Source organism: Sylvia atricapilla, chromosome 3, assembly GCF_009819655.1.
Source record: "Sylvia atricapilla isolate bSylAtr1 chromosome 3, bSylAtr1.pri, whole genome shotgun sequence".
Classification (NCBI taxonomy): Eukaryota; Metazoa; Chordata; class Aves; order Passeriformes; family Sylviidae; genus Sylvia; species Sylvia atricapilla.
The window spans coordinates 4,651,033-4,670,801 of record NC_089142.1 but is presented as its reverse complement, the minus strand read 5'-3'; the positions used below and the strand labels follow the sequence as shown (position 1 = coordinate 4,670,801).

At 45.6% G+C, this 19,769-nt stretch overlaps 1 protein-coding gene across 1 annotated transcript; it reads left to right on the top strand.

Moving 5' to 3' along the window:
* The first annotated feature begins 12,598 nt into the window (after positions 1-12,598).
* LOC136358351 (opsin-5-like) lies at positions 12,599-18,914 on the top strand. The gene is made up of 4 exons (XM_066314279.1): positions 12,599-12,671; positions 16,376-16,669; positions 17,242-17,573; positions 18,419-18,914. The coding sequence occupies exons 1-4, from the start codon at positions 12,599-12,601 to the stop codon at positions 18,764-18,766; spliced, it is 1,047 nt and encodes a 348-aa protein (XP_066170376.1). The 3' UTR covers positions 18,767-18,914.
* Positions 18,915-19,769: the final 855 nt, after the last annotated feature.

Sequence of the window (19,769 nt, the reverse complement as noted above, 5' to 3'; positions counted from 1 at the left end):
AAGTGTTGTTTTAAATAAAGAACAAATATATATAGAGAAATTTCACTTCAAAATTAAATTACTAGTTCAAAACTTCTTTTGTTTGGTTTCTAATCTTAGTATGAGGTGTTGGTTTGTGTCCAAAGAAGGACAACAAAGTTGGGGAAGGGTCTGGAGCACAGGTCTGAGGAGGAGCAGCTGAGGGAGCTGGGGGCGCTCAGCCTGGAGAAAAGGAGGCTCAGGGGAACCTTCTGGCTCTGCACAACTCCCTGACAGGAGGGGACAGCCAGGTGGGGTCGGGCTCTGCTCACAGGGAACAAGTGATAGGACAAGAGGAAATGGCCTCAAGTTGCACGAGGGGAGGTTTAGATTGGATATTAGGAAAAAATTCTTTATTAAATGGGTTGTCAATTATTGGGCAGTGGCAGAGTCACCATACCTGAACGAATTTAAAAAACATGTAGATGTGGCATGTAGAGACATGGTTTAGTGACAGGCTTGGCAGTGTTGGGTTAATGATTGGATTCTATGATCTTGGAGGTTTTTTCTACCTTAAACAATTCTGTGATTCAGTGATTCTCTCTTGACACAACAGGTCTAATGGTTCAGGACATGGCCCAGCTCATCACACTGTATCCTGTCAGGATAAGAACCAGGTAAGGATGCTATTGCTGGGCAACCACGTGGGCAGTTTCTAGTGAATGAGATTCATCAGCAGTTACCTAATTTTAGGTGGCTTTTTTGTGTCGTGACTACATTGGAGCTTGATGGCCAAATTCCTGATTTGGAGAGGGATTTTCTACAGCCAGAAATGTGTAGTCCAAGTCAGTCTTAAATTAAATACCTCTACTTAGACAAGTGATTTCCTGTCTCTATTGCCTGTATTGAGTCATTCTCCACTAAGCATAATGGGAATGTAGACTGTTGTAGCCATGTCCATTTAGGTTTGAATTTGGTGCTGAATTTCCCCCAAGTCTGTTCACCCCTGGGATGAGAGCTTTCTGAGAACTAATTAGTGACAATAACTTGAAGTCTCTTGTCCATTTACTGTTATTATCTTTATGCATGAGACTATTTTGGGCCAGTGATCCAGAACATGTAACCAGAGTAGGATACATCAAAGACTGTCTTGTCAATGGAATATTTTTAAGTTGCTAATATAAAATCCTACTGAGGCAAAGCTCTGTAGTACATGCAAGACAAGTCAAAACCAACTGAGTTTATCTGAACCTGTCTCCATTAGGATCTTGTGTTGACTTTGCTGTTTGATTTAGCAATCAGCTATAAAAGACAACATTTTGGAAGCCAGTCTAATAAAGATGCTTAGAGTGGTATTCTTCCAACCACACATTTGAATCTGAGAAAATTACTTCAGGCTTTATTCCCTTTATTGTTGATGGGAGGAAGCAGGAATTTAGAGTGTGAGTCATCTGACCTATTTTAGATGTCCATTTTGGAGTGATGAGTTGCAGATGAAATGCTGATTTCTCCCCATTGAGTACTTGAAGGCCAGAGGGGGATTTAGATGCAGGTGATGGATGGGATTGGAGGAACTCATCCTGTCCCCACATCTGGGTACAACATTTGGCCTTATCAGCAATAGCTTTATCACCCAGCAGATGCCATGGCTGATATGGGATCTCTCCCAGGACAAGTCTGCATGGAGATGAGACCAGCCACTGGAACTAGAGCTGCATTTCCATTTAAGAATGATTCACAGCCCACTGAGGTCAATGGGAATCTTTCCACTGGCTTCTATGGGCTTTGCAAACCCCAGGGTTTCAGCATACATTAATTTAGCAGCTGGGTGCCACAATTTAAGATAATGTCATTCTCCTGGATTTTATTATCAATGTGTTGCCAAAGGTCAGCAGTCTCACAGCAGAGCTGGCAGACCAAAGTTAGCCACAGACTAATACAGCACTTCACTTGGTCATAAAGGCTGTGTGTGTTACTCCAAGCAGATTATTCCTTCCCTTGGTACCTGAGTCTCCTCTGCTTTGGTTTATCTAGTCCATAGTCTTCATCATCGTAGAAATCCATACTTAATCCCTTTCTCCAAGGCTGCCAGTGCTCTGTGGTTTACAAAGAACAGCCTCCCCATCCAATCCCCACTCCCTGACGTGTGATCTCTGTCCTTTCAGCCTTTGACCACCATGAAGCTGCATCTCAGGAGCAAGTCTGGTGGAGTAAACAAGTTACCCCTGATAAAGAGTGGGGTAAAATACCTTTGATAAGAACTCAAGATAGACCAAAAATTTTGGGGTAAAAAGTAGATGTTCTTCCTTTCTGCCAGGCAGGCAGAAATGTTGCTTATTTGAAGGAAAACTATTAAGAGAAAATTCAGTATTGAATTGTATAATTGAAGCTTGAAACATCATTAATTAACAATTAAATAACATGAAGAGATTTTACAGTTTTTGGGGCAAGTGAAGACTGTGGAGAGAAAACAGAAGAGTTTAAATATTTGTCTTATTTTTGTGGTATTGTGGGTGCTTTTGCAATACTTATACTTTTACTCACTCCCAAACATCCTTTTCATTATCTGGGAGAAATTATTCTTTTAGAGCCCACACAGTGCTTCAGAGAACATGCTACTGCCTTACAAGAAAAGCCCTACAGGTACTGACAATTTTCTGCATCAAAAGAGGGGCAAACTCAAGTTCACTGTGTTGTCCAGGTCACTGTGGTGTGACTTTCACAGTCAAACCCAGATCATTCAAATACTAATAACATCATTGTCTTGGTTATGTTTCTACAGGAAGGAACTGGTAATTAAAAATCTTTTGGAAAATAATATTAAAATTGGATGACTAAAATACTTTGTTTTGTTTTAAATATCAAGCAGGCTTCATGACCACTGCATGCTCTGAGGAATTTCAGTTTTGGCAGTAATGGAAACAAGGGGAATATAACACAGTTGAAAGCCTTAAGATTTGGGACCATATGTTCCAGTTCATCCATTATTACAGGTTTCTTGTGTTTCTTAGAATGTCTGTCAGGACAGGATTCAAATTGACCAGATTTAGCCACCTCAAACTGGATGGCTTATTTAAGATATCTGTCTGGGCTCTCTGTAATCCCAGAATGGTTTGGGTTGGATGGGACCATAAAAATCATCTTGTGCCACCGTCTACTGTGGGCAGGGACATCTTCCACTATCTCAAGTTGCTCCAAGCCCCTCCAACCTGACCTTGGATACTTCCAGAGATTCAGGGGCAGCCAGCCACAGCTTCTCTGGGCAACCTGTGCCAGGGCCTGCTCACCATCATAGTGAATAATGGCGGTATTATTATTATTATAATTATTATTATTATTATTATTACTACTATTATTATTGCTATTATTGAATTTAATGTCAAGAGGCACTTCCAAATAACAACTGATCTTATCCAGAGAAGCTGCATATTTCTCCACCAAGAGTGTCTTTCATTTCAGTGATTTTTCTCTATTGACTCCAGGGGAGGTCTGGATGACCAGTTTCAGCCAGATCTGAACCTTTCAAATGGTTTTATTTAGCTGAAATACATTCTCTGGTGAAGTTAGGGCTACAAAATCTATTTAAGTACATGTGACAGATTTTAATATATTCAGTTACAATCCAATAAATGTTTGCTTCAAATGCTCGGGTTATAAAAGCCATTTCAACATGTGTGACAGGAAAATATTTTTACATATTCAGTTACAGGCAAAAATAGATTGGTATTACCCTGTCAACGCATTAAAGTGGTCACAAGTCAGTATGACAGCAATGGTGAGTGAAAAAGGGTCATTATTATGGTTCTTTATTTACCTCATGATTTTTGTGCCTGTTGTATTCATGCTGTCAGAGTTTTTCTAAATAACTGTAATGGGTAGAGATGGCCTAGAATTTCCTCTTCTGGATGAACACAGAGATGCTCTTCTGATGAGGACATGGAGTCTACAAACAAACAAGCAAGCAAACAAACAAACAAACAAAAAACAATGTTTGCAAACTGAATAGAAAATGCAGCTCCACTTCCAGATAAGCCCAAGTGAGTCATGGGGGACTTTTTCCCCATGTCCTCATCCAGGTTCAACAAGGCCCCAGCACCAAACCTCATGAAATTCAATGAGGCCAAGTGCAAGATGATGCACCTGGGTCAGGAAAACCCCTGGTATCAACCCAGAGAATGGATTGAGAGCAGCCCTGCTGAGGAGAACTTGGGGGTGCTGGTCAATGAAAAGCTGGACATGACTCAGCAATGACTGGTCATTTCTTGCACTTGCAGCCCAAAAAGCCAACTGTGTCCTGGGCTGCATCTAAACCAGCCTGGGCAGTGGGTCAAGGGAGAGGATTCTCTCTCTCACTGCTTTGCTCTTGTGATATCCCACCTGGAGTGCTGCATCCAGCTCTGGGAGCACCAACACACACAAAAAAAGACAGGGACATGTTGGAGCAGGTCCAGAGGACGGCACAAAGATGCTCTAAGGGCTGGAGCCCTCTGCTCTGAATGCCAGGCTGGAAGAGATGGGGATGTTCACCTGGAGAAGAGAAGGCTCTGGAAGACCTTAGAGTCCCTTCCAGTGCCTAAAGGAGGCTTCCAAGAAAGCCAAAAAGGGATTTTTTTACAAGGGTGTTTAGTGACAGGACAGGGGACAATGGCTTCAAACTGACAGGGTTTATACTTGGATTAAATGTAAGGAAGAAATTCTTCCCTGTGAAGGTGGTGAGGCCCTGGCACAGAGTGCCCAGAGAAACTGTCTCAGGGCTGCCTCATCCCTGAAAGTGTCCAAGGCCAGGTTGGATGGGGCTTGGAGTAACCTGGGATAGTGGAAGATGTCACTGCCCATGGCAGGGGCTGAAATGAGATCAGCTTCAAGGTCCCATCCAACCCAAACCATTCTGTTCCCATGAACGTGTGACAGTGGTTTAGAGGATATAAAGAAGAAAGCTTTTATTTGCATCCATTTCTGAGGCATTGAAGCACAGAAAGATTTAATCTCTGGCCAAAAAGCAGTGACAGGAAGACTATGGCAAGGCAAAGATTTGAACCCAGAATGCCCCAGGGCCCTCACCACAAGATATTTTTTTTTTCTCAGGATAAGTTAATCTGTTTTTTTCAGTGTGAGTGCAGGAAGCATTCACAGTCGCTGTTGCTGTTGTTGTTTTTTAGCATGGTCTATTAGCGAATAATCCAAACCAGCCTCTTAGAAGCAAGACAATACTTTTCTGATGTACAGCAGATAAATGCAAGCAGCAGAGGAATTGATGTCATCCGTACCTAAGATGAAGGAGACTGCAGTGATGTCTGAGGCCTTTCCTTGTCTTATGAGTTTTCCACTGTAGAGTAGCCCTGGGAAGGCAAGCAGAGGGATAACTCAGTATTAATAAAACAAACTGAGCACTGTGTAAACATGGGGGAAAGAGCTGGAAGTTTCTCTGTGCCAATGCAAGAATATCCACTAAATATTTAACTTACTCCCACTTTTGTTTCCTGTCAAGTATCAAGAGCAATGAAGTAAAGGACCTGTCTGCAAGTCAATAACATTTGTGGGATTAATTTTTTGCAAGTTTAATGATCTCTTATATCCCTTCAAAGGTCATTTCACACCATTGCAAAGGAGTGAAGTGCAAAGAAGTAAAACATCAAGCACTTTCCAAGGTGTGGAAAATGCTCTCTGAGAGCAACGTGTTGCTGCAGCTCAGTTAACCTTGAAAACTCGAGCAATTAAAATGCTAGTGACTGAAAAATAATAATTTTGAGAAAGTAGTTTTTCTTCTTTCCCTCACAATCCTACTCTGTGCCATATTTACAGCCATCTCGAGCTGGCAGTTCTGTATAGAGGGAATCACTACATGGCTTAAAGAGTCAAAAGACCTTAGAAAAGAAGTCAAGAAAGAATAGCTCTGACTTCTCGCACTCATATGATTATAATTTGCAGGCTGGAAAAGAGACCTGAACATGATTTGATGAAGAAAAATGACAGAGGGTCTTGAAATGAGGCTTCTGGTGCTCTCCCTGCTGCCAGGGAACCTTAAACTCCAAGCAGTGTCTTTCACTGGAGGTTAAAATATAGGGAAGTTGCCTCAGGTTGCTGTGATAGTTGTCAGTCAGCAGCTCTGCTCAACGATGTCCTTAACAAGGTCATTGTCAAAGAGCTGGTGATGCCACCACAGTTTATTGCAGAGAAGAAGTTTTGTCTTCCCCATTCTACCTAACAAGAGATTTGTTATCATCAAGCCTCTGTTATGCCCTTGTTTCCCAATCTTTTCTCTTTCTCCATTAAACTTTGTGCTCCAGATTGAACAAAGAAACCTGCTCTTTTCCATCCAAGAGAAGAATCTCCATGAATTTCCCCTCTTATCTGCATCTATATTTTTACAGGATTCAGTCTCAGCTATTTTTCTTTTCTCTAAATAATAATTTGTAATCCTGGCATTTTTGAATTCCCAGCGTGGGTCTATTTAGAAATTAGTAATTCTAATATGAAAGAAAATTGGCCTCTTTAAGCTATTGTTGTGTCACAATGGTGCTGAGAGGCACAAGCCAACAATGGCGCTGCTTTGTTACAGGGCAGAAATAGCTGGAGATCAGTCAGACCTTGGAAAATGTGCAATTTCAGCGGGTCAGTCAGAGGCAGCAAGAGGAAGGAAGTGACCTGAGGAGTGTCACACAGTAGGGAACAGCAGAGCCAGGGCAGTGCCATCGAGTTCATCTGCAGTGCCATAGGATTGCACTTTTGAACCCTGTCATGCTGTCTGTGTGGGATACACAGCCATGCCTGCTCTGGGATCACATCCCTGGGCTGCTCCATTCCTGCCTTGGCAGAGAAACTGGAGCAGGGAATAGAGGTGAGTGCACCCAGTTTTCAGAGAGCCCATGGTGTCAACACAACTGGGTTACACCATTTGGGTCAAGATTATCAATAAATAATCAGCTCTGTCTCAAAGGCTGTATAAAACCCCTAATCTCTTGTCTTCCAGTCTGGTAACCTTTCCTTTGATTACCTTTAAATAAATGTGATAAACATTTCCTCAAAACAAATCCCCTTTCCACTCTTCAGTGAAGCAAGAAACAGCAACACCAGCTGCAGCCAGTGAACTCTCTCAGAGGCAGCACTGGGAGGCCTTCACTGTCCTCATGCCAGTGTCCAGGAGGGCCCTGCAGTGTTTGCTGTCCCATATGGCCCTGCATCCCAAATATCCCACCACAGCCTGTTTGGTCCTGTCTCAGTTCTGCCAGATCCTAGTCCTGCTATCAAAATTAAGGAACAAAGAGAAGGACCACTTTCACCTGTGCTGCTGGAGGGATGCTCCCTCTCAGTATGGTTCTGGATTTCCTAGCAAAAAGGAGAAGATGGAGTTTTTTCATTCAAAGAGGAAGGGGAGAGCCCAAATCAGCATTAGGTCAAATGAAAGAAAAGACAAAGGAGCAGAGCTGGGACTGGTCCTGAAGCTGGACAGACTCCTGCAGAGATGGTCTTCCTGCTCCCAGTGCTGCTGGAAGGGTCTGGGCAGGTTTGTTCCCAGCCCTACACACTGTGATCCCTTGTCTCCAGGTCCTATTTGCTGTTTTGCTGCTTCCAGAACATTTCTGATCTTAGGATCACAGACAGTCCTTGTTGCCATCATGCTACAGTAACACAAAACTGGAGAGTCTTAAATGATTCAATCTGCTGATTTTCTCTTTTTAGAAGGTAGAGTGCCTGGAATGTGTCACTTCCCAGCCCCTCTCTGTAGCCACACTTGTGCTTGCCAGAGATGTGCTCACCATAGAGGTATGCAGAGGATGAAGAGAGAGTTGCTGCACAGCAATATTCCTCTGGTGGCCCAGGTGCTCCATTCTACAAATTATGGGGTTTTTCCCCATTGTCTGAATGACATAAAGGAATTGTGACTAAGTAGAGTGCAGGACCAAAATGCCAAAATACAAAGGAAAAGTCAGTGGAGCTTGCGACCAAAACCAACATGTCAATAAATGGTTGAAAAAACTCTGTAAGAAAGCATCTTTGTGTGATTACTTGTGCAATATCCAGCATCACAGAGCATGGTTGTGTCTCTGTGCCCTTGAAAATGCGAGTAGCTGCTGTTCATACCACTGTTAAACTGAGATCTGGGAACATGGTCATCATATTAAATATGAGCAGGTTTTGCAATGTCATATTCCATTGCATGGGCAATACATTTTATTCTTCTCTTTTCCTAACACAATAGCAGCTTTCCTTTTACTTTAGCACCTTTCCTTTCCACTCTTAGTGTATTAGAGTCTGTCTTCTCACACCTCTGAAACAGCTGTAGTATGCCTCATACTTGAATGTTGAATTAACCTTTTCATATCTCATTCCAATCTCTCCTTTCTCACCTCCTGCTATGTTTCTCCTTTGCCTTGTTTTCTCAAATTAGAGCCTTTCATTGCATATTTGAGAACACTGGGAGATTAAAAAAAAAAATTGTCCTTGAGAGGGCAGCCTATTGCCCAGTTGAAAAGAGTTGCTATGTCATGTCAGAGACATCTTTACTCCATGTGTGACTTTCCTCGCTGTGTACCTGGTATTTTTTTCACCAGTGAAGTATAACTATCATGGTTACAACAAATAATGACTTTGTTTAATAAATGTGAGCTTCTGGCTTCAGTTCCACAACCTTTCCCCAGCCTTGTAGCTCTTCCCTGGATGTGCTCCAGCCCCTCAATGTCTTTTTTGTCCTGAGGGGCCCAAAATTGAACACAGCACTTTGAGATGTGGCCTCAGAACAGGGGAATAATCACTGCCCTGGTCCTGCTGCCACACCATGGCTGGTACAGGCCAGGTGCCATTGGCCTTGGCCACCTGGGCACAGCTGGCTCATGCTCAGTGCTGTCCCCAGCACTCCCAGGTCCTTTTCCAGCTTTCCAGCCACTCTTTTCCCAGCCTGCAGCACTGCAGGGGATGTTGTGACCCAAGTAATTCACTTGGACTGGGTTAACCAACACACAAGTATCATATATTAAACTGGTTGTAATGAAAGAGCAAAATGTATTGATCCAACTGGATTCTTCAGTTCCTGCCAAGGGAAGTTAAGGAGTTTAATGTCCCTAGACTGAATTTAGACTTTGTAAATAACCCTCAGGCAATAACATGCAAGTCAGTGCAGGCAGCCAGAAGAAAACAATTTAAAAATGACTATGCTTGAGGTTGCAAATACCAGCTTAAACAAGACTAAGTTGTTGAAAACATACAACTCCATGAGGAGACTGAGAATTCTACTTAAATGCTGGTTCTGGTTTTTATAAATAGAGATGAAAGCTAGAGAAGCTCAGCTAGAGGTCTCAGCTCAAAGATGAGCTTCCAAAAGTAAAACTGCAGAAGTAAACGAATTTTTAAAAGGAAGGAAGTTGTAGGAATTCCTGGAGAATATGATGAAGTTGTTTCTTCCAAGGAGTTTGGAAAAGGTGGCATTTTTTAATCAAAAAGCTTGAGTTGTGCCTCATGGCAGATGTGTTTTGCAGCAAGGAGAGGGCACTCAAAAGGATCTGTCCCCACGAACTGCACACACTCTGCTCACTTGAGATCTCAGAGTCTTTGCAAAGAGAAGGTCTGGACACAGCAGCCAGAGGGAAACAGAAATAACAAAGTCATGTCCTCTTCTAAATGATGCATGATTATTTTTGATAGACATTCCTGATAAGGACCCAGATTCATAGCCCTCCCCACATATCAGAAAATATCAGTGATTTTGATATATATTATCAAACACATGCCAGTATACATATCCCAAGCATCTCCAAATATTGAGACATTTTATCTCTCAAACTGAACCACTAAATAGTGGCAAACTGGTAATTCAGAGCTATTCCCTTGTTCCTACAGATTCAGAATACTCTTTTTTTTTTTCCCTGTGCCAAGTAAAAATGAAGTTATAGTATGTTCTCACTGGGTACATCAAAACTCATACCCTGCTTTATGCCAACAATGGGAAGTTGTTTTGTATATATGTCCATATTTACATCAAATATGTGTAACAGTTTCATGGTGAGTTTATTAACTTCATCCTTCCATCTACCTCACCTCATCACTACTTTATTAAATCAAAAGTAAGTTTCACAAAACAATTATAAAGTATGATCACCCAAATCGGGGTCTGTCAAGATATATAAACTTGGGCTGTTGTGAATGGATCATATGGCTTGATCTGATGTGCAGGATGATGGTGATGAGCACAACTTGCTATTGTTAAACAACACTGGAATAATGCACTGGGTTTGGGATCCGTCAGCTCTTCTGGTTTTAATCATTCATTTTCTTCTCTTCCATTTCGTAACTGGACTGTTGATGTAATCCTTCCCCATGTGAATGCTAAGTTGAGGGTTTCACAATAAATGAAATGCCATCTAAACCAGCATGAAAGAGCCACGCAGTGTAATCTAAGGTGCCCACAAGAGCTGGCAGAGGACTGGCTTCATGATGTAGCTAGTGGAGTCTCCAGTAATTAAATAATAATTAGCAATTAAATTCTCAGCAAAATGTTTTAATCTTACCCTTGGTCTCCTTGCTTGCCTGAAGAAAGGCAATGTTTCATTTCAGTAGAGAGAGGCTTGACCATACAACAAGTGGGAAAGCAGGAGATCTGGCTGGGTGACATCAGGCTCCTTGAACTGAGCCTTCTTCAATGCTTTTCACCAAGAAAGGCCAAAAAGAAACATTAGGTGAGATGACTGCATAGCACAGGTCAGGAGATTTATCAGTAAGGGGTTTTATCAGAATTAAAAGCTCTGTTTGAGAACTTTAAAACATTCAATCCTCATCCAGTGGCTGCACCTTGAGAATCTAAATGTTTGCACTCAGGATAAGAGCAAAACACATGGACAACATCTCTGCCAAGGAACAAAACTCTTTGTTTTCAAAGCTGATGATGTTACTGCTCACTGGCAACAATCCTGGGCTTGTTTTAGCTAACCTGTGCCTGGGAATGCCAGGACAGTGCCAGCTGGTGCAGCCCAAAGCAGTCCCAGGAGCTGTTCTGTGAATTTAGCAAGGTGGACATCCATCCTCTTTGTGGTGATCTGGCACTGTGTAATTGTGAACCAATATAATGGGTTTGTGTACTGGAGTAACTGTCAGAATGTGGCAATTCTCTACTTTCTGATTTGTGTTGTTTCTACTCCTAGCAGACATTTCTCCCTGTCCTTGTTCTGCCCAGGTGCTACAGAATCACCTCCACGTCCTGGCCATGCCCTTCCTGGCTACTGCAAAATTAACCCTGTCCTGGCTAGAACCAGGACACTGCTATCAAATGGTAAGCTCTTTCTGGCACAGACTACACTGAATTGACCAAGCTGTTTGAAACTCTCAGTACTGGGCATGTTTTTGAGACATCACCTCTTCCCTTTTTTATTCTATTCTGGTAAAAGAACTTCCTTTTATGATTAACACTGTATATATCCTACCTTCCTATGCTGAGTCTCACTTATACACCCATGGCTCGAGAGCATTGCAACAACCACCCACATTCATTCATTCAGCTGAATCTCCTCCTCTCCTGAAGGACACCTGCACTGAACAGCTCCTGAGCAGCTGCTGCATTTCATGAGTTGAGTGGTGCCTTTATTCCAGAACTATGTGGGACTTTGAACAAAAAGGCACTGGAACAACTGTTGTGTAGTCTCCATGCTTGGAGATGTATGGAACCCTGCTGAAACTAAAGGTTTTCAAACTCTCCCCGATTCCTATCTTTAGGCTGTTACTGCTATACTTGAGCACCTAAATTCCACCTAAATCACACTTGTGATGTCTCCATGCTCTTATGAATTTAAAAATTCCTTATGACAGAATCACAGAATGGTTTGGGCTGGAAGGGACCTTAAAGACCATCTAGTTCCAGTCCCTTGCCACGGGCAGGGATGCCACCCACTAAGCCAGGTTGCTCATTATGGTGATTTTAGGCTCAAATATTCTAAGGAGAAGGAAAACATGGAGGTGAGGTGTTCCTGTGGCTGTTTGCCAGGTCAGAACTCTGGAGTGTCACTGAGTGACCTCAGAGGTTGGTTCTCTTCTGGTACACTACACTGGACAAAGCATCCTCTAGATCTGCACTGGAGCAGCTCAGACAGTCCTGTCTTCAGTGGTGTGACTTTGACCCTGCTGAGCCCCTGCAGCAAACACCTTTCCTCTTACACTTCAACTCAGAGACTCCTGCCCAAACCTTGTATCTCCCATACTCAGCCATAAAGCTGGAAAACAAAACTCCCAACCTTCCTTCCCTTGCCTGCCCCTACAGCCTGGCTTTATTTCCCAGGGCTGCTGATGGTTGAAGAACAATTGGTTTTGCTCATCTGAGGGCATTTGCATTGTGAATCTTCCCGACAAGCCAAGGAGCAGAAGGGTGGGAGAGGAGGGGTGGGAGGAGAGCTGCTCTGCCAGCCAGGCAGGCGGGATTGCTCTGGCAGCAGCTCTGCCTGGCTTTCACTCTGCCTCCCAGGGGGAAATCCTTCCTCTCACTCCAGGCTTCTCCCCTGCAACACCAGAGGCAGGGCAAGGAGGCAGCAGAAGGGTCCCTGCACTGCCAGCACCCAACACCAGCTCTCACCTGCAGCAGGCAAACCATGAGGACGAGCTCTTTGCTCCTGCAGTGTCTTCACCTTTGATTGAAAACCTTCACCCGTCTCCACAAGGGACCATGGAGGAGCAGTACATTTCCAAACTCCACCCAGTAGTGGATTATGGAGCTGGGGTCTTTCTTCTAATCATAGGTGAGTTCACAGCTTGCTCGTTTGCTTGGGGCCAGGGAATAGGATACAGGGATTCCCTGTCTGTGCTGTGGTCAGGCAGAAGAACCTGGAGGGAAATGACAGCAAATATTTCCCCACAGATTCCCCTGCTTAGTGCCTTGGAGGTGGTTGGCAGCCAGGATTAATCTCCACTCTCGGATGTGAAATCTTGTTTTGATGCTGAAGAATGGCCACCACAAATTTGCCTCTGTGGCATCACAAATATTCAAAATAAGTTGTCACATTCTGTGGCATCTCAGCCCTGAGAACTGAGCCAGGGCAGCTCAGTCCATGGGACTGGTCAGGGGAAAGCAGCTGTGGGCTGATCCTTGGTGGGGGAAGTGTCATCCTGCTGTGTCTTGGTAGGATGAACTGCTACAGAACAGCAGAGTGTTTCCAGATAGCAGTTCTGGGTTTTGCAGCAGCCTGTTTGCCCTGCTGCAGGCGGATTGAAAATGAAATACAAGTGGAGATAGCTACCAGCCCATGGCTTCAGTTAAGTGTTTTCTTCCTTGTCTGCTTCTTGCATGTACACAGGCATTTGTTTTCTACCCTCATGGGTTTGGAGAGGAGTGGAGCTTGTTTAGGCATGTTTTCCACCTGAATTTTTCCTGATTCCTTCCTTCAGCTCTCTTGAAAGCTCTGGCTGATGTAAGAAAGACAAGCCTATATTTTCATGTGCTTCCATACTGAGGCTCTGGACAGAAGTGCTGGACTTTAGCACTTCATATTTCCTCTTGTTCTGCATAGCAGAGCACAGCTCAGGGTGAGAAAATTTTTACAAAACAATGAAGGGCTTTTTCAAGTCAGGATGCCAGCTCCCTTCTCTCAGAAATGTAAATACATTTAGATGCAGTTAAGGCAATGAGAAGAGACAACAAAAAAGGGCTGGAGGCTGGAGCTCCCCATGTTCATGGTCCACCATGCTGCAGTCTCTCACCTCTCCTAAAGGACTTTGAGGCACTGAAACTCCAGGCACATCTTCCAGCATCGGGTCCAGAGCCCTGTGTGGCAGCCAGGTGCACTGCATCCTGCAGGGACTCTCAGAAATAAAGCAGGGAGCTGAACTGGAAACAGGTGTTGTATTTATCCATAGCTTTGCCACCTCACTGGGGCTGCACATTTGTGCCCTGAAATGATGTTTTTATTGGGAACAAGGCCAGGGCATGGGAGGCAGCATCACCACCAGCTGTTTGGTTACTGTCCCACACTTACAGCTCTGTCCTGGACCAGCCAGCAGCACGCAGGCTGTGGGATGGATGGGAAGAGCCTCTGTCAGGGCAAAAGAGAGGCTGGGCCTGGATGTCACCTCTGATGGCAGAGCTGCTTCCTGCATCTTGTGTAAGGGTTGGGTTCTTACAGAAGAAAGTGAACTGGGTTAATTTTTCCTCCTGAAGCCTGAGGATGTTCTATTTTGGGACCCTCACTGTGAGATGCAGAATGAGGGGCTGGAGTGACTCCAGAGAAAGGAGCTGAGCTGGGGAAGGGGCTGGAGCACCAGGAGCGGCTGAGGGAGCTGGAAAGGGGCTCAGCCTGGGAAAAAGGAGGCTCAGGGGGAACCTTTTGGCTCTGCACTCCCTGACAGGAGGGGACAACCAGGGGGATTCAGGCTCTGCTCACAGATTACAAGTAACAGGACAAGAAGAAATGGCCTCAAGTTGCACCAGAGCAGGTTTAGATTAGATATTAGGAAACATTTCTTCATGGAAAGGACTGTGAAGCATTGTAACTGGCTGCCCAGGGCAGTGGTGGAGGATTTAAAAGCTGTGTGGATGTGGCATTTGGGGACATTCTTTAGAGGTGGCCTGGTCAGTGCTGGGGAATGGCTGGACCTGATGATCTTAGAAGTGTTTTTCAATTGAAAGGATTCTGTGATTCCATGATTCCATGTCCCAGCCTGTGGAGAGTGCTCTGCCCACTGAGCTGCAGGTTGCTCTGTCAGCAAGTGGCCAAGGCCCCGTGGACATCATCCCGTGTGTGCAGCACAGAGATCCTGAGAGCTCAGGGAACCCTTCAAGGGCATCCAGAGGTGGCAAGTGAACTTGTTTGGTCAGAAAGTGAATGAAGGAGAGACATGGGGTCTCAGATTTGTGTCCCCATTTCAGTTAAGCCTTCCTCTTGACACCTCTGAGGTTTTTGTATTTATGCCAATATATTTATTCCATTTTATTGCATGTGCCTCTATTAAGTGCTCTGTGGGCACTTTTAAGTGGTACCTGTGAGCAAATGCAACCTTCCTGCATTCACAGCCACAAGGGAACATGACAGAATCTTTTTCTGTCTCCTTCTTTCATGTCTGACTTTAGAGGACACTTTCTCAGGAAAACCTGTCATCAAAATGTTGCTACAGCACCATGTTCACTTGAAAGAAGAGAGAAAATGAGTTGTTAGGTGCTTGTACTTCTGACACTGCTGTCACCAGCACTTTGAAGCCCTGTGGCACACCTGAATAATGTATGTCTGACAGCTCTTTTTGCAAAGCAAGCTCTGGGTCTGTTGCATGCCCCTGGCTAAACAACTCCCATGGTCCCACTACTCTCAGAGACCACCAGAACAGTCATGGGATCAGCAAGGACTTTGAGCTGCCCAGCCAGCACATGCCCACCACCCAGGCAGCTCAGAGCCCAGTGCTGGGGCTCCAGTGGAAGATGAGGGAAGTCACCCAGAAGGAAGGCTTTGGGAAGTGCAGAGGACAGGTGGGTAGGATGGCTGGAGTACTTCAGCAGGAAGGAGAAGTGAGGATAGTCTTTCTCTGTGCAAGAAATACATGGACCTGCCAGAGTAGGTCCAGAGGAGGTCACAAAGATGCTCTGAGGGCTGGAGCACCTTCACTCTGGAGACAGATTGGGAGAGCTGGGGAGTTCTCTTTGGAAAAGGCTACAGGGAGACCTCATTGTGGCCTTGCAGTACTTAAAGGGGGCTTATAAAAAAGGCTGAAAGTGACTTTTCACATGGGCAGACAGTCATGTGACATTCCAAACCCTGCCATGGGCAGGGACACCCACTATCCCAGGTTGCTCCAAGCCCTGTCCAACCTGGCCTTGGACACTTCCAGGGATGGGGCAGCCACAGCTTCTCTGGGAAACCTGTGCCAGGGCCTCACTGCCCTCACAGGGAAGAACACCTTATATCAAATCTAAACCTGCTCTCTTTCAGTTTAAAGCCATTCCCCCTTATCACTACATAATCTCGTAAGAAATCCCTCCTAAGCTCTGCTATAGCCCCTCTCAGGCACTTCACACACTTCCAGCGGATTTCACAGGTGTGTTACCTGTGTGATATTCTTGCCTGCATTGATCCTTCCTTGTTGCATCGTGTGGCAACAGTGTTCATTGTGCCCAGGGAGGTGGCAGGGAAACACAGGAGACAAATCTCTTTGGTTGAGCACCAGAGTCCATTTAATTTCCTCCCCCCACCCCAAGCCAGGATGGGAGGAGAAGGTGAAGAGAGAGAGGGCGAGGGGTGAGAGAGGCGAGAGAGGGAACTCCAGTCCTGTCTCCCCTAAAGTAGAGGGTCTGGGGGCTGGCAGAGGGCAGGTGAGGGCATTGAACTGGAGCCAAATGGAGACACACCGAGGGGGAAGGAACTGCAAGGCCAAGGTCATTGGAGGCGGGGGCAGAACCAACCTAACCATTGTGTAGAGAGATTACACTGAGTGGCTGAAGGACTCCACACTTCCCTTTCAGCCATCCTGACAATCCTGGGGAATTCAGCTGTCCTTGCCACGGCTGTGAAACGCTCTTCCCTGCTGAAGCCCCCGGAGCTGCTGACAGTGAACCTGGCAGTGGCAGACATTGGCATGGCCCTCAGCATGTACCCGCTGGCCATCGCCTCCGCCTGGAACCACGCCTGGCTCGGGGGAGACGCCTCCTGTGTTTACTATGCCCTGATGGGTTTCCTCTTCGGGGTCTGCAGCATGATGACTCTGTGTGCCATGGCCGTGATTCGGTTCCTCGTCACCAACTCGTCCAAATCCAACAGTGAGTAAATCACCCGTCTGCTCCCCTGGCTGTGCTTGGGCTCCTGCTCTGAGGGGTGCTCTGTGGAATGTCAGGTCAGTAACAGCAGAATAAGCCTCAACCTTTAGTGCAATATCAAATCCTGGTGTTCCCAGGTTAAACTCTGTATGAAACAGTGAGGTTTTTCACTTCTCAGTTTTACCAAGTGAAACTACCTGAGAAAGGAGAGCACAAATGTTTTCCTAGACCAGACTGCCTTCCCTTCCTATTTGTATCCAAGCAGATACACTGGAATTTAAAAGGAAGGAATATTCTCCTGGCATTCTTGGGCTGGGACCACAGCACATTCCAGGTGAAATTGATCTTGTAAAGCTCCCTGCCTAACTAAGCTCTGGATGAGCACGGAGGGCTGTGTTCAGGTCTCATCTAATCCTCCAACACCCTGTTTGTCTGGAAGCCCAGAGGTTAGGGACCTGCAGGAGCAGCCCAGGTGTATCTGTAGCCACCATCCTTCTGTCTAAGGAGAAGTTATGGCAAACCCCCGTGTGGCTGGGATGGGATCCATATACTCTTGCTCTTCCTCTTTCTTGCAGGTAACAAAATCACCAAGAACACTGTCTGCATCCTGATTGCTTTTATCTGGCTCTACTCCTTGCTCTGGGCTATCCTGCCCTTGGTGGGCTGGGGCTACTACGGCCCTGAGCCCTTTGGCATCTCTTGTACAATAGCCTGGAGCAAGTTCCACAACTCCTCCAATGGTTTCTCCTTCATCCTGAGCATGTTCCTCCTGTGCACGGTCCTGCCTGCGCTGACCATCGTTGCCTGTTACTTGGGGATTGCCTGGAAGGTTCATAAAGCATACCAAGAGATCCAGAATATTGACAGGATCCCTAATGCAGCCAAACTGGAGAAGAAGCTGACCCTGGTGAGTTATCCCTGTGATGGGAAGAGTGTGCAGTAATCAAGAGCTGGCAGAGAGCCGGCTCTGCTCATGCATAGCTCACAAAATCATGGAATTATGGAGACTTACACAGAAATTCGGTATGGAAACAAGATTTTAATATATTAATATTAAGTATTATTATGAATTTTTTTTTTTCAAATAAGTACTTCAGTTGTGCATTTCTTGTGGAAAAGCAGAATTGATCCAAGCTTTGTGGAGGCCAGTCATAGAATCACTGAATCATTAAGACTGGAAAAGGTCTCTAAGACCATCAGGTCTAACCACTAATTCAGCACTGACAGATCCACCATTTAACCATGTCCCTAAGCACCACAGCACCACATTTTTCTTAATATTGCTAATGACAGTGACTCCACCACTGCCCTGGGCAGTTGTCCCAATGACTGACAACCCCTCTTGTGAAGAAATGCTTCCTAATATCCAATCTAAACATCCCCTGGTGCAACCTGAGGGCATTTCCTCTTGTCCTTTCATTTTTTCCTGGGATCAGAGCCTGACCCCCAGCTGGCTCTATCCTCCGAGGAGTTGTAGAGACTGATAAAGTCCTCCTGAGTCTCCTTTACTCCAGGCTGAACCCCCTCAGCAGCTCCTCCTCAGACTTGTGCTCCAGCCCCTTCCCCAGCTCCGTTCCCTTCTCTGGACACGCTCCAGCCCCTCAATGTCTCTCTTGTCAGGCGGGCGCAGCAAGCACAGCTCGGGTGTTGCACTCCGGGTGTTGCAGTCCTGGTGTGGTCCCACACACCCCCGATGTTCCAGGGTATCCAACCCTCCCTGTGCCAGCTGCAAACAGCTCTGTTCCCTTGCAGATGGCCGTGCTCATCTCAGTGGCCTTCCTGAGCTCCTGGACTCCCTATGCAGCCGCCAGCTTCTGGTCCATCTTTAACTCCAGCGACTCCCTGCAGCCCGTGGTGACGCTGCTGCCCTGCCTGTTCGCCAAGTCCTCCACGGCCTACAACCCCGTCATTTACTACGTCTTCAGCAAGACTTTCCGCTGCGAGGTGAGGAAGCTGCGGTGCTGCTGCGGCTGGAGGGTTCACTACTTCAGCTCCGACAACTCCGCGGAGAACGCCGTGTCCACCTGGTGGAGCGGGAGGGACAACGTCCGTCTGTCCGCCGCGCCCAAGGCGGAGAACCCGGGAGCTGCAGTTCCCTGAGTGCAGCCGCGGGGTCCCAGCACGGCTCCAACCCGCCCTCACCCCCAGCTCCAAAGGGGCAGGGATGCAGCAAATGAGGTTGTCATTGCGTATCTTAAGTCAATACAGAGGTTTAAGTATATATTTTTAAGCATCTCTCAAATATTGTCTTTAGGCATCACAGAAAAAAAAAAATCTCTCTTTTTTTTTTTTTTTTTCCCCAAGCAAATCCACTTTAGGGGAAATAGATTTATGTACTGAACATAATATCATGAAAATTAAACTTATTTTCAGATAAACAGAGATCTATTATTTCTGTTGATTTTTTTTCCCTATACTTTTGATTTTTTTAATACAATCTATCTGCCAACTAACTCTTGGCTCTACTAGTAACACAGCCATCAGAGAAAACCATAGGTTACACAGAGTGTTACCAAATAAACACAGCTGAGTGTGTAGTTTTCCAGCTATACAGATTGAAAACCATATGGGGAGCAAGTAATGTTCACTGCCAGGAAAAGGTGAGAATGTGGCTGCTTCCAAAACGATTTAGGGATCTCTGGTTCCTTGCTCTTTCAGAGGTGCAGCTCCAACGCCTCCAAACACAAGTCCAAGGAGCTGAGCAGCCTCGGTCGGATGAGGCTGGGTGGGAATGTGGCAGTCAGTGAAGGAGGCCTTCTGTGCATCCCAAATGGCACAGTGGGAAGGGAAGGGAGCTCCCAGCAGGAGGAGTTGTGTCCTTCAGCTTTTCCTGGCTGAGGTACAACAGCTCCACTGCCACAGAAGCTGTTGGAGCACTTGTTAAGGTTGGAAAAGATCTTTAAAATCATGTCCAACCATCAACCCATCACCACCGTGTTCACCACTAAACCATGTCCTCAAGTGCCACATCCACATATTTTGGGAACACTTCCAGGGATGGTGACTCCACCACTTTCCTGGGCAGCCTGTTCCAGTGCCTTCCCATCCTTTTCTCTGCAGCTGTTCTCTGTATCGGATGACACCAGGTCACATTCTGAGTAGT